This window comes from Microtus pennsylvanicus, chromosome 6 (genome assembly GCF_037038515.1).
Source record: "Microtus pennsylvanicus isolate mMicPen1 chromosome 6, mMicPen1.hap1, whole genome shotgun sequence".
Lineage (NCBI taxonomy): Eukaryota > Metazoa > Chordata > Mammalia > Rodentia > Cricetidae > Microtus > Microtus pennsylvanicus.
In genome coordinates, this window is record NC_134584.1 from 78,938,193 (window position 1) to 78,952,097 (window position 13,905).

General features: G+C 42.2%; 1 protein-coding gene across 1 annotated transcript in view; it reads left to right on the forward strand.

Annotated features, from left to right (window-relative positions):
- Nucleotides 1-396: 396 nt before the first annotated feature.
- Nucleotides 397-13,905, forward strand: part of Ttc29 (tetratricopeptide repeat domain 29) — a 179,715-nt gene continuing 166,206 nt past the window's right edge. The window contains exons 1-3 of the mRNA XM_075977998.1: nucleotides 397-433; nucleotides 5,315-5,412; nucleotides 7,307-7,390. Of these exons, the coding sequence (XP_075834113.1) occupies nucleotides 5,321-5,412; nucleotides 7,307-7,390 (176 nt within the window). The 5' untranslated portion in view covers nucleotides 397-433; nucleotides 5,315-5,320. The remainder of the gene's footprint in view (nucleotides 434-5,314; nucleotides 5,413-7,306; nucleotides 7,391-13,905) is intronic.

The window sequence follows — 13,905 nt, forward strand, 5'->3', positions numbered from 1 at the left end:
GATGTAGGACCAGGCACACCAGCCTGTTCAGAGGTGGGCGGAAGCCGAGCTGAAGGCTTGCTCCGTACCCAGCTGTAGTCAAAAACAGCTGCGAGGGAAAGAGGCGGCTATCCTAAAGCACGTTTGAGTTGATCTGCGTCAACACACACGTAGTGCTGCTGTTTGGGGGGGGAGGGGGCTTTTTGTTGAGTTAGTAAATAGTTTCATAGCGACTAATTGGGGCGTTTCACTTTTCAGTTCTAAATATATACTGGCTACTTTTACTAATTTTCTTTTTCACCCGTCTGGGTGAGTTTTGTTTCTTGATTTGGGGAGTACAGAGGAAGTATTTTACTGAGTAATTTTTTTTTTCTTTTTCCTTTGCTTTTGTACTTTGCTTATTGATTTTGCAGACTGGCACCAGAGGGCTCAGAGAGATCCGTTATCTGCAAATGTAAGTTGGATGACATATGTCCTCCCTTCTACTTGATTGAGTCACTAATAAATGTCAGGCGGTGGGAAATGTGTGATTGCGACTTATTTCACAACCTATCCAATTGTCCACCCCAAGATGCTAAGAGTGTCCAAAAGTTTTAAACTTATTTATGTGAACTTGTTTTTCACTCTTGTGAGAGGTATAAACTACTAAATGTATCCTGCAGTTTCTTTCATCTTTTGTAGCAAAAGAACTCTTATATACAATGTTCCGAATCTACAGTGTGGGGATATCATATATTTTGCGTTTTCTCGGTGGTACACAATAAACTTGCTTGCTGGAGTTGTCGCCTTTGCTTCTCACACCTCTGTTTTCGCTGTACAGCGATTGGATCTGGAGGTCTTGTCATTCACGCATAGCCTTCTCTAAGCAGTCTCTGTGGATGCACTCACCTGCCCTCCTTTGTGGCTCCTTTGGGGACAGGTCAAGGGGGAGCGGGCAGGAGGGTTACCCTTTGAAGTTTCACTTGGGTCCAGAAACTTCCACTCACACCGTAGGACACGTTCGGCCTGACCCAGGCTCCCAAGCCTTTCATCCTCTGTTTCTCGATTCTCATTTGTCTTTGTATGTGGGGCCAAACGCGGAGGCTGTAACTGCGGCTGATGTGAGCGCCAACCAGCAGATCAAAGAATGTGCCAAATCTTTTCTGAATACCAACTGTGGAATGGCTTCAGGCGACCTTTTGATCTTTGTCTCAGCCCCTGTGGTGCCACATACAACCCTGCCCATCCGCAGACACCGGAGGGAGGGGTGTCGCCCCGGGTCCTCCTCATGCACTGCCTGAACTGGGTGCCAGGGGCTCAGCACATCCTGGTCACTTCCTTCTCCCTTTCCTGAGCCACTGCCCTTCTTGCAGCTTTCTTCTGTGGGCACGGATTGGGGTAGACCAAGGGGTTGAGGATGACTTCCATCTCTGCTGCTGACCTAGGCAGGTGGTGCACAGCAGGAGCGGACTAAATTCCTCATTACTGAGTTGAAGTTAGAACGCCAAAGGCTGGGCATGATGGGGAATGACTCAAGTCACGTTCACAGTGAACAAGAAGCTTCTGTCACTCTACAAACAACACCCCACCTTTTTGTATGGGGTTATGTATGATAGCTCTCTGACACACTGGCATTTCCCCCCGACTTCGGGTCTCCTCAGCCCTCATCCCTTATGACAATGCAGCTACTTCCTGCTTTAATAAATGTCAGCATCAATAAGCCCAAACTTATGAGGCCAAACATGAAAGGGAGGACAGTAACCTAGGAAGAGAATTTGGCCCAGGATCACACCGAATACTGAGTATATTTCAAATCCCACATGAAGATGTGGTTCAAGCTGCACACTATTTATTGCATAAATAAATACAGTGGTGACCACAAATTGATTATAATAAACAAAACACCTTTGCCTAAACCATAAACAAAGTAGGGTGTGGGCTCAGAACAAGGAGAGAGGCTGCTAGACATCCACCCTAATGCTTAGCTTCGACTTTCCAGGACAGATGGGTTGAGCAACATTTTTCCAACATGCAGTTAATAACTTTTTTCCCCACTTTATAATTCAGCTCTGACCACCCCTTATTCAGAGTTTGTGCCTTGAGGCTTGCCAGCAGGGCTTGCAATACTTACATTAAACTAAATTTAAGAGTAAAGGTGTTCCCGCTGCTCATGTTCTCAGATCAGAGGAGAGCAAAATGAAGGAACTGGCAGCTGAAACTTTAATGGTGGGAAACGTTGACTTCGAGTTTGAAGGGAAAAAAATCGCAGTTGATCTGTGTGACAAAGAAGACACATTCTTTTCCATGTATATCATTCGCATTTGGCTTCATTATAAGCTTATATTGCCTTGCAAACTTCAGCTAACCCCCTTGGTTTTGTATATACTGGAAGACCTTATTTGAGGGGTGACAAGGATATATGCTGGCCATACTGAAGCTTCTGGAGGCTGCAATATCTGCCTGCACATAGCTGAGTCTTCCCAGCATTTGAGAAGCTTTCCGTGAATCCTTTAAAGATTTCTGGAACTGTGAAGACCCCAAGGCTCTAGTTCCCATCCTATAACATTCTGGAAAGCAGGATAGGGCCTCAGGGTGTATTCATTTGTGGGATGTGCTGAACAGAGCAAGGGCTAGTTGTTGTCTCTCTTAGAAATGCGCTGGGCATCGATGGGGACCGAGACTAAGTACATTCCCATTTATTCTGTAGTACTGAATACTCTGGAAGAAATGCTTCATAGATTCTGGAGTAAGCTTCTGGAAATCGGGTTTGAGGAGCCTTTGTGTATTCATTCAAACACATCCATGAGAGCTTTCCTATGCTAGTCAAAACTCCTTAACACATGTATGTGTAAGACTTTGATTGAATAAGTTCTGGGCATCCAGATAAACCAACTTATTGATATAACATTTGATCAGAAAAAAAATCAGATCTTTTTAAGTTACAAGAGAGTTAGGTCATTATATTATAAAGTTATCCCTTGTAATAATATCCACTTCTGGTGCCTATTCTGCAGAAAAAAAAACAAACAATACTTTGTGTTTAGACTGTGTTTTAACTGCATATTATGCACGGGCTACAAATGCATAGAAAAAGTTGCCTTTTGATTCATGCAGTTAATCAAGTCTGCATAAACAGGGTAATAGGATTCTAGTGTATCAAAAATGAAACACTAATCTGTATTTAAATTTTCCCTTTAATTATGTAAAAATATTTTAGTCCAATGTGATCATCTTTTTTAGGAACTTGAGACAAACACTATCAATATTGACTTTCACAAGATTTCCCCTCAAATTTTAGAGTTTCCTCCTCGTACCCCAGCGCTAGAGTGTCACGATACTATCGCACTCCACTGTGTGGATGTCTGACGGCATCTCTCAGTTCTGCTTCTCCCTTCCAACCTCTCCTGCCACATCCCCAGCAGCCTCCAGGGCACCCATTCTGCATCCCAGCGTTTGTTTCTCTATAACCTCGGGCGAGGCTAGGGTAAATTTTTCAAAGTGAGCTTGACATTGTGTCGTCCCACCAGAAGCAGGGTGGATCCTGGCATCTGGAGGACCTACAGCAGGAAGAGTATCCAAATCAATTCTTATGTCAGTCAGGAAAACCTGAGAGTTTCTATAGCGACTTAGCACTCTCTAAATGTTGACTTCATTGCCTTCTCATCTTACTTACCCTCTGCTATTGCTTAACATTTGTTTTGTAGTTTTCCTATGAGGTCTGTTTATTGCCATACTGTGGTCTATTTTGCTTATGTAAATGATGTCTGCTTTTCTCAATATCCATTTCCATAATGGAAATTCCATGAGATCAGAGATCTTTGTCTTTTTGCTGGATGTTGTGTCTTCAGTACCTAGGACAGTGCCTATCCCAAAATAGTGGCTCAGTGGATAATCTGTTGAACATTCAAGGCCTAACTGGACAGTTTTGCTACAGATCACAAGGGTATACAATGCTGGTGACAAGCGATTTGAAGCTTTGATGCAGTCTTCCAGATAGCTGGTGATGTGCGGAGTCAAAGCTGGTGCACATGGTAGTTATGGCACAGAAAGCATCTGGCCTTTTTAATGTCTCTCTATTTAGGTAGAGACCCTCGTCACTATGGACACTTCTACTGCGGGTCCTCCAGACACCAGAACCCACCATGCTTGCTTTTCTTCCCTTTCTTCAAAACATGGTTTTCTCTGGGTAGCCTTGGCTGTCCTGGAACTCACTTTATAGACCAGGCTGGCCTCGAACTCGGAGATCTGCCTTCCTATGCCTCCCAAATGCTGGAACTAAAGATGTGCACCACCACAGCCTGATCCACCTTGCTTTCTCTGGGGACAAAGTTTCAGTAACTTGATTGGTGTTCCTTTCTCAATGCTAGCAACTACGGCATAATGTGCTTCGGGAAAAGGCTGCCATCTCTCTTTCCCTCCACCCCTTTCTTGTCTTTAAGTAGGAGTGACTGGTTCTGCATTCACATGACCTGTGTCTGGACAGGCTTGTCACTACTGGAAGTGATGCTGTGAGGACTGCGGGCCCAACCTAAGAGAGATTTGGCTTTATTTCTTTGGGGTACTTGCCTTTGGAGTCCTGTGTTGTCCCTAAGAAATTCTGAGGCTGCTATGCAATGAGAAAACCAAAAATGTATGACCACATTACATGTATGTGCTCTGGAGGACAGCTCTGCTTGGGGTCCCCGCTGGTGGCCCTGGCCACCAGACAAATAAGTGGAGATGAACCTTGTCCTTAGTTGGGTTACTTAAGCTTCTAACATACAGAAGAGGTTCCAGTGATTTAGGGTCAAAGAAAAGCTAGGTGTGAGAGAGAAAGTGGTTTTAAACAACTTTTAAGCCAATGCGTTTTGAAATGATTATGTGGTTTAGCTGTCTGCCTCCTCAGGGAAGCTGCCTTCTTCCTGGGAATCAGTCTTAGCATCTATCACTTTAAAGGGAAACCTTTATTTGTGAGTGTTGAGGTTTCTAGAAAACAGCAAAATCTGACCTAATCTCCATCATCGGTCGTGACAGGAAAGTAAAGCATGAATTTTAAAACCCAGTGACCTCATTCTTGCGTTGTTACCATGTCCCTTACAAAGCTGAACCATCAATGCACTTATGGATTCTCTCCTAAGCCACTTTGGGGTAGAGGTACAGAAGACTGTGCGAAAGACAGACAGTGGAGGGGATGAGAGACGCAGCCTGCTGAATCCACTCTCTCAGCAGCTTTCCTGCCTAACAAAAGCAGTAGTTCGATGTAGAGAGGCATCCTCATCTCAGACAACACCTAATTCATTGCTAATGATATCTTGTCTTCGTGAATTCTTTAAAGATTTATTCTATTAAAACCATCATTTCTGCTTCCATTTTGCAGTCACCAATGACCACCTTACCCCCAGTTCCTATGGCAAGTACACGGCTTGCTGTCTTGGCCAGGCAGAAACTGCCATGCTCTCCAGGAACAATTCCAAGGTATGCGTCCCTGCTTCTCCTTTCTCATCCTTCAGAGGTACAGTTTCTGCAATCATGGATGTCAATAGAACATCTCAAAAATTGCAATTTCATAAGGAAAAGATTAATACATTATATAGTCAAATGTTCAGATTCATTGTTTTGAAAGGCTTAATGAATCTTGCTCAAATATAACCAGTGTTTACCAGGCTGGTGGTCATTTAATAATTTAATTTCCTATGAAATTATTTTATGTTTTCTACAGAATTTTAAGATGTTTTCTTTTTGATATAGGCACAGAGGGACTGAAGCAGAAGCTTTAAGATGGAGACATCTTAGCTCACAAAGTCTTACGAGCTGACTTCTGTTTGGGGGAGTTATTTAAATAGGAAATTGCTTCCGAGTAGGCTACATTGGCAGGCAGGATTTAGCTCATGAAAAGACAATGGAATCTGAAAATGCACCCTCTACTGCTGCTGCTGAGGATGCTGAGGATCTGAGGATGCTGAGGACGGCTCCCAAGCTGCTGGAGCTGTCACAAAATGCAGAAGAAGAAATTGGCTCAGTTATCATATTTCCGGCTATTAACAGATCCTGAGATACTTCACAGTTGCCACTTGTCAGGGTACTGACTCTTAGAAATGCTCACATTGCTAATAACTAGAAAGACCTCGCAGATGGACCCTTTGCCATTTTCTTTTTATGCATTGTGTCAATTCCTGCAAAGTATGACAATCAAATTATTGCAAGATTTCTTTGTTATCACGTCTCACTTTTAGTATTTCCTAGAAAGACCAAAGCCTCTGAACCAAAGCATATTCATAACCAAACCAACACAAATATTCCTTTAAAACTGTAAATCAAATACTTGGCTTTAGGAAGGTAAGAAATCTTTCAATAGTGCATGTAGACACACTTTTGTGTGTTTAATTTGTGAAATATTTACGAAATTTGAAAAGCTTGCTCCCTCTTGCTTACTTTTCAGTGATTAATACTTCAGATACATACTATTTTCTAAGTGGACAATAAACACAACTGATCTCACTTCCTAAAAATAAGATGGATTTTACGAAGAATCTTAATTAAAGAAAATATTTTCATGGTTACTATTTGGGAAAAAGTTTTTACAAACATTCTTTAATAAAAACTCTAAGTAAATCATTACTGTTTGGGGACGTTTAGCACCATCCACACAGGTTCTGGGGATTTAATGCACTTTTGTTTAAAAAATATATAGGTGCTAATAATGAACACACTTTTAAATGAAGTCTCTTTTAAATTGCTTGCATCTTGAACCTCAATAGTTAGAGATGTATGTATGATTTAAGAAAAAAACACAAGCAAGTACTTAGTATGGCATGATGGGGCACACTCGGAATTGACCAGTGCCTGGAGGCTGAGGCAGCCGGTTGACAGGACTGGGCGTCCAGTGAGAGCTGTCTGAAACACAAGAACAAAACGAACAGAACAAGTTGGGAAAATAACCTTTTCAAAGAGCATTCCAGTGAAAACTTTGCTAGTGTTTGGAACACACATGTCTAACACATTTGTATAATCAGTAGTTTTTGACTCAAGGTCCTGTACCAAAGAAAATAGCGGAGAGGGCTGTACAGCAAAATCCATGAGTGAGATGGAAGACAGTGCAAGCTTTGTGAGAAAACGCCGCTACTCGAGCACGTGACCTGTTGCTGTGTTGCTGTGTCTCCCTCTACCCGCTGGATCTACTCTTCCCGAACTTCTTACCGTGAAGGTTTTGGAAATGACCTTAACAACTTTAGGTTACAGCTGGGGCAGAGCGTTCATCACCAATGCTTTATCTGCCGAAAACAACTTCCCTTCTCGTACTGTTTCGTGCGTTTAGAAGCTCTTCAACTTGGTCAGCCGATATTTTATTATTTTTTTCCATATCATTTAGGGCTCGATTGATCAAAGAGAAAGACGACATAGATCATTACCTGCAGCAGAATTTGAAAGGCCTGTCGAAGGAAGAGGTTGCTGCGTAAGTTTGACCTCTTAACGGGGCTTTAATATAAAGTTTGTTTCTTTTGTCTGAATTCTTTCTTGGAATTTCAATTTTCCTGTGCAGTAAACTTTTTTCCACTGGAACATGGCATTTAAAAATTAAAACTGATATTAAATAGTGATAAGTCACGTCTATTGATCTTACACACATCAAAGTCTTTAATTTTCGGGCTCTCAAAATTCTTATATTTAGCAAGATATTATACCAGCACATTTGCAATATTGAGTTAAGTATGAGCCATTAATTGCTTATTAATCTCCATTTTAGGGTATGTTGCCTCTGTGGGGAAGAAAAGAGTTTTCAGAGAAAGATATATATTTTTTTATTGGTAATTTAAAAGGTAAAAAAGAATTCTTAGTGGTACATTTTGTTTCCTCTGTCCAAAAACCCTCAAAAGTGTCAATGGATGGCAGTTTGTTTTTAAATGTAAAATTTATTTTAAATTGTCTGGATTTATTCTTTTAATGAACAATATGAACACTGCTATTTTATCACTAGCCAGAATCTAATCTATGGGAGGAATAGCAGTATAAAAAAATCCATGTATGTTCGATGAATAGATAGAAATCGTAAAGAACAGTTGGAGAGCCTTAAGGTTGCTCACGTCCAGGGTTAGCCATTAGGCACAAGGACTGAAGATCGGCGTCTCCAAAGGATTATAGGCACCACACTGAATTCACTAGATTTCTTCTGTAATGCTTAATGCAAATGTTTTTCAAAGATTCTCCCAGCATATTGCTTAATGCAAATTCAATCAAAAAATATGCCTAATAATGTTTTTGTCATAGGTTACATACAATACAAAATTTTGTCACTTAATATATTCCATTATGTTTGATTTGACTTTTGCCAACATGAGTATTGCATAAACAAACAAAATAGCTCATCTTGTCAATAACTCCAGCATAGAATGACAAAATTTTATAATAATTGGACTGGGGGAATGGCTCGGTTGACAGAGTGCTTGCCTAGCATGCACGAAGCTCTTGGTTCAATCCCCAGCCAGAATGAAGCAGGCATGGTGGGAAACCCATGCCTGTAAATCCCAGCACTCAGGAGTCAAAGGCAGGAAGATCAGGAGTTCAAGTCTATCCTTTATTACTTAGAGAATTGGAGGATTGCCTGGACTACCTTGAGACACTGTCTAAAAATAACTTTAAAAATTACAATAGTTAACAAAGCTGTTCTAAAGAGTGTTGTGTGCAATTGGGATGTTTGATTGTTACTTGGATTGATAACTCATTAGCTTGCCTCGGTAACCTGTTGAAAAAAATTAAAGGTTATTATTGTATGATAGTGTGGTTACTAACTTTAAGAAATATATATATATATATATATATATATATATATATAATACTTGCATACTTACTTAAGTATAATTATGTCCAAATAGCTTAGTTGTGCCTAAGTATTAAGAATTAAAATAAGAATTAAATATATATAATTTGTAAAAGTCAATACAGTAGAAATTGTGTGCACATGAACACTTTGCAGACCGTTCAACCCAAGAGAGTCCAAGATAGACAATGTTTATGACTCTTGGCTAATTCTAGCAACGCTATCACTCTTTCACTAAGTACATCACCAGATCGATTTCAAATTCATCACTGTATTACTGAAAACAGCAGCACTGGGCAATTCTGAGTCTCTCATATTGCCTCCTCCTCAAAGCTGAGCCTGCATGTGAGTCACAGAAGCCTTTCCTGCTAGAACTAGATGCAGACCATTAGTGTGCAGAGAGCTTGCACAGAACTCGCGGTTACGCTCTTGATTGATACTCCTTCCAGGCTGCACCCTAGACAAACTAATTGAATAACACATAAAGGAGAAAATTGATGAATGATTGCAGCATCTCCCAGAAATTCCCAGCAGGTGCCAAGAAGAATTGTGCATATTCTATTAGCTGAGGAATTGCTACATAAAACGTTTTATTAGCCATTCAACTCTAAAAAGATAAATTGGTCAACAAGCAGGTACTAAATACTTACCTCATATCTAATATGAGATTTTTCACATCAGGAGAGACAGTGACATTTTACTGTAAGATACTTGACCCTATCCCAAAGTCTTAACATGCATTTGAGATATTAAGACCTATGTGTAATAGACAGATATGTTACGGATGAGTGCCAGTGCACTGGGAAGTGCAGCCTAGAGACCAAGGATAAAGCAGAAACAACAGAGATGGCAGGAGGAAGCTTATCAAGGAATAGCACAGTAAAGTGAACGGACTGATAAGGTACGGGTAACCAGCACGGTGGCAGCAGGTAGAGCAGGTATGCCCTGCCATGTAAGGCATACCTCAAATTCCCTCTACTGCCTTATTCTTCATTAGAATGCTAAAACATTGTGTCTACTCACTACAACACTCGATACACACTAGATTTAGGATCTCCTAATACGCTGTGTTGTCCTGTTTCCAGAGGACCTCTTGCACATGCCCCCAAATGCAGCAGCTTACGCGCATCTAAATGCATACGCTACGCGGTGGCTCTCCTGGTTGTGGTGGGTGGGGAGGTCCCACTCTTGTTCAAAGTACTTCTTGATCCTTCTATCTGTCTCCCTCCCTCCCAGTCCTCCTTCAGTAAACACCATCAAGTTCTTCCTCTCCATTGAATCCATGACACTTCTGTTCAAACCTCCGTTAGTATTTCTGGTCTTTTTAGGCCTGCAAGTGCTTTCTCACATCCCCCTCCCTGCCTTTTGCAGCAAGCAAAAGCATCATGTTAATATCTTTTCAATGCATTTGTAGTGGCTATCCTTATGAACATCTCTCCTTTTCCTCTGGCATCCTTCCTCTCTGCCACATCTGACAGCTCTGTCCTCATCTTGAGTGCTGCCTTCCCTGAGTTTGACAGAGTGCCCTCGTTTTGTTCTTGTGGCTTCTGGTAAATTTTGTTGGATGACATTCCTCTCGACAACATCACCTCAGCCTCCTCTGATGACTGCATCGCTGTTTTCAGACTCTCAATGAAAAGGAAGCCAAGGGCTCTGCCCTAGGCCTGCTCCTCCAACTATCATCTCAACTGGCTCCAGTACTACCTATAAACACTAGCAGCAGCGTCATAGCTCCCAGCACTGAGGTCTCCAGGCTCAAGTCTTACATCCAGATGCCTCCTTGGTGTGTCTACCGAAGACACAAGATACATATCACACAGTTACAGCAACCTGAAACTAGGGTCTTGGTCCTCTTACACTGCTCTCCCACGGTCTGCTCTGGGAGTCTCCTCCAGTTGTCCCGCAAGGCAGCCTTTACCGTGCCCCATGCCCATCAGCAGCAAGGTAAAACATCCCTAAGCCCCAGCCTTCTCCCCGTTATCTCACTGCCCTTCTCGCCAAGATCTCCAGCACAATCTCCTAGTTTTTCTTCCTACTCTATCAAACCTAGTGAAACTTTTAAAAAAATTGATCTAGATACTCTTTTCTCTAAAATTTCCTAGAGAGCATTCCGTTACTTCTGTGACTCACTTAAACTCAGCAGGTCTGAAGCCGCGTGTGGCTGTGGCTTGGCTGGCCTCTCTGACTATATGGCCCTAGTTTGGCCCCATCTGTCCTTGTGCTGTGGCTTCATTGCTGATGCTCCTTCTTACCATGTGGCGTGTCACTCGGAATGTGCCCATGCTTAGGACCTCTTCCCCGTTTCCTAATGTGGTTTAAATAAGTCCTCAAGCAGAGTAATTGAACAATCGTCACTAGAGAAATCATATTTTGCTATGGAATGGGTAGAATGGTTCAAAGCAAGGAGTCAGGCTTTATCTAACCTACACATACAGAAGGAATTGCAGTATACTTTTTAAAATCTTTATTGAGCTTGCTCTTTGAGAAAACCATACATGTATAATTATTCTAATTATTATAACCCTCTCTACTGAACCTCCACCATTTTACCCTTTCTCTCATTCCTGAAAGTCTCCTCCTTATTCTTGTGGCTTTGTTGTTGTTTTGTTTGAGAGTTACTGAGTTTACCCAGGATCATGTGTGGCCGTGGCTCTGGAACTATAGCTGGAGCCTAGTGGCTTCTCAGTGGGCACACAACTGAAGACAGTGACATCTCTTTCCCCAGAAGCCACCAATTGCCAATAGTCCATGGGTAAAGGATAGAATCCTTTAAATTCTTCCATGAGTGACTGTTGACGGGCCCGATCCTGTGCTGGTCCATTGCAAGCCAGCACAGCTTCTGTGGGGTCATGACTGCGTTGACTAACTTTGCCTCGCCTAGAAGACAAAATGCCATGGCCCTTCCTATCTTCTGACTCTTATGTTTGTTCTACCCCATCACCTGCCATCTCGAGCTGCCTGGGCTTTAGCGAGAGTATAAATATCTTTTTAGTGTTGCTCATTCAACCGTTACTTATCCTCAGCACCTTGAGCAGCCAGGAGCCCCTGCATTCACTGCTATTTATTGCAAAGAGAAGCCTTTCTGATTAAAGTGGCATTGGTTTATGGTGATAATTGTAACTATTTAGAAGGTCATTTGGGACCATGACAATCTAGGTAATCAACAGTATCACGCTTACCCTGAGGGCTTAAGGTATCCTCAGCCATGGGTTTTTAATTAGGTTTGCAGTACCAGGAATAAATTCTCTCTTGAGGAGCAGACCACACCAGCAGTCAGACAGTGGTTGGTTACCCCCATTCCACTCATTTTGTTTGATGGGTTGATGTAAATCGTAGGGTTCCCAGCAGGACAAGATCACTGATGCCCTTCTTTCCCATCAGCCTGTGTGGCACCTTCCAGCATTATAAAGGCAGGGAGGAAGCTTCCAGATCAGTTCCTGCTGGGTTCCTTTATACCTTGCAAGCAAGGTGTGTGGTATCTTCAGTGACAGGATTTTAGCTCTTGAGGCTGGGCCTTTCACAGTCCAGCTGGGCTTGAACACACTCTGAAGCTGAGCCTGGCTTTGAACTCTTGACTTGTCTGCCTCCATTTCTAAAGGCACACACACCATCATACCCAGCTTTATGTTTTTTTAATTTGTGTATATCTGTGTGTGAGTATACCAATGAGTATGTGTTGGTAGACACCTGTGAGACCCAAAGAAAGCCTGTGGCTTTGGATCCCAATGCTGGAGGTGCAGGTGGCTGTGAGCCACCCATTGTGGGTTGTGGGTGCTGGGAGCTGAACCTGGACTCTCTACAAGAGCAGCCAGCACTCTTACCACGGAGCTGTTGCCCCAGCCTCTGCTTTAGTAATTGTTATGTGGGCCTTTTTATCTATATCTTAGATATTGCATTATTCAAAATAATCCACATTTGCACTTGATAGCAACTCATCCTTATTACGTCAGTCTGCGTGATAGGTTTACTGATATTGATAGCAACTCAGCCTTATTACGCCAGTCTGCGTGATATGTTTACTGATATCGATCTTTTAACAACTGTCAATGGGTGAATCAGAACCCTTGGAGCACTTTGGATTTTTACTTATGTATATTATCAGAATGTAGTGTGGCTTTTCTAAAAACACTTAAAATATCACTTATTATCGTGTCTTAATTCCCCATGAAGCTAAGTAATAAAATGCCATCTATAGATAGGAATAAAAATCTCTGGGGGCAGTTTTTGTAACATTGTATGTAAAGATACCGATGAGCAAAAGTCATTTGAGGACAGATATTGTTAATATGCTCTGTATTATTTTCTGTTTCAAATCCCAAACCCTAGCATGTGGACAAAGAAGGTAGATTTAGACCCGTGTGCTTCTCTGAGCTGCGGCTTTCTTTGGGAGTGTCTGACTCTGAGCCTCATTAGGTATTTGTGAGTCGGAGGAATGGCAGCGAGGACGTCCATTTCTATAACCAGCAGGTTTGTGGTGGCAGCTCTGTTGGTAAGGGGCTTGGTGCACAAGCATGAGATCCCGAGTTTGCAACCCTGGCACCCAGGTAAAGTCAGATGTGGCACGGAGCACCGGCAGTCCCAGCAGGGGAGAATCCCTGGAGCTCCCTAGCCAGCCAGTCCGGATCAACTGATAAACTCCGGGCTCAATGAGGAGGACAGTAAACATTGTTTTCAAGCTGCTTCCTGCTTTCATTCTGAGCTGTGTAACTCCTGTTGGTGCCAAATAAATTAGCCTTTCACTGAGTGGCTTCCGTCCGGATCTCAGAGCCATCTAGACAGGCTTTCCGGGTTTGCCAGTTGCCCACCAATCAGGTCTGGGGTTTGCATAACGATCAGAGAGGCTCTAGATGTGAACTAGACGTTAGTCCGAATTTAACAGTTCAGAGCATACAGCGGGAGTTTAAACTCCTCCAGGTGTGCTCGTCCTCTGCCCTGTTCATTTCTTTTGTGAAATCAGTTTGTTTTCCTTTAAAACACCGCTCTTCTGTAAGATAATAGGATCTCTAAGGCAGTTAGCAAATTAAAACTTCTAAAGAAGTCAGTTGCCGAGTAAATGGTGATACCATGGTGTTAAGCAGGGTTTGTCTTTGATATTGTATTCTGTCAGTATTCAAACAGGGAAGACTCAAAACTATTCAGAACATTTTAGATTT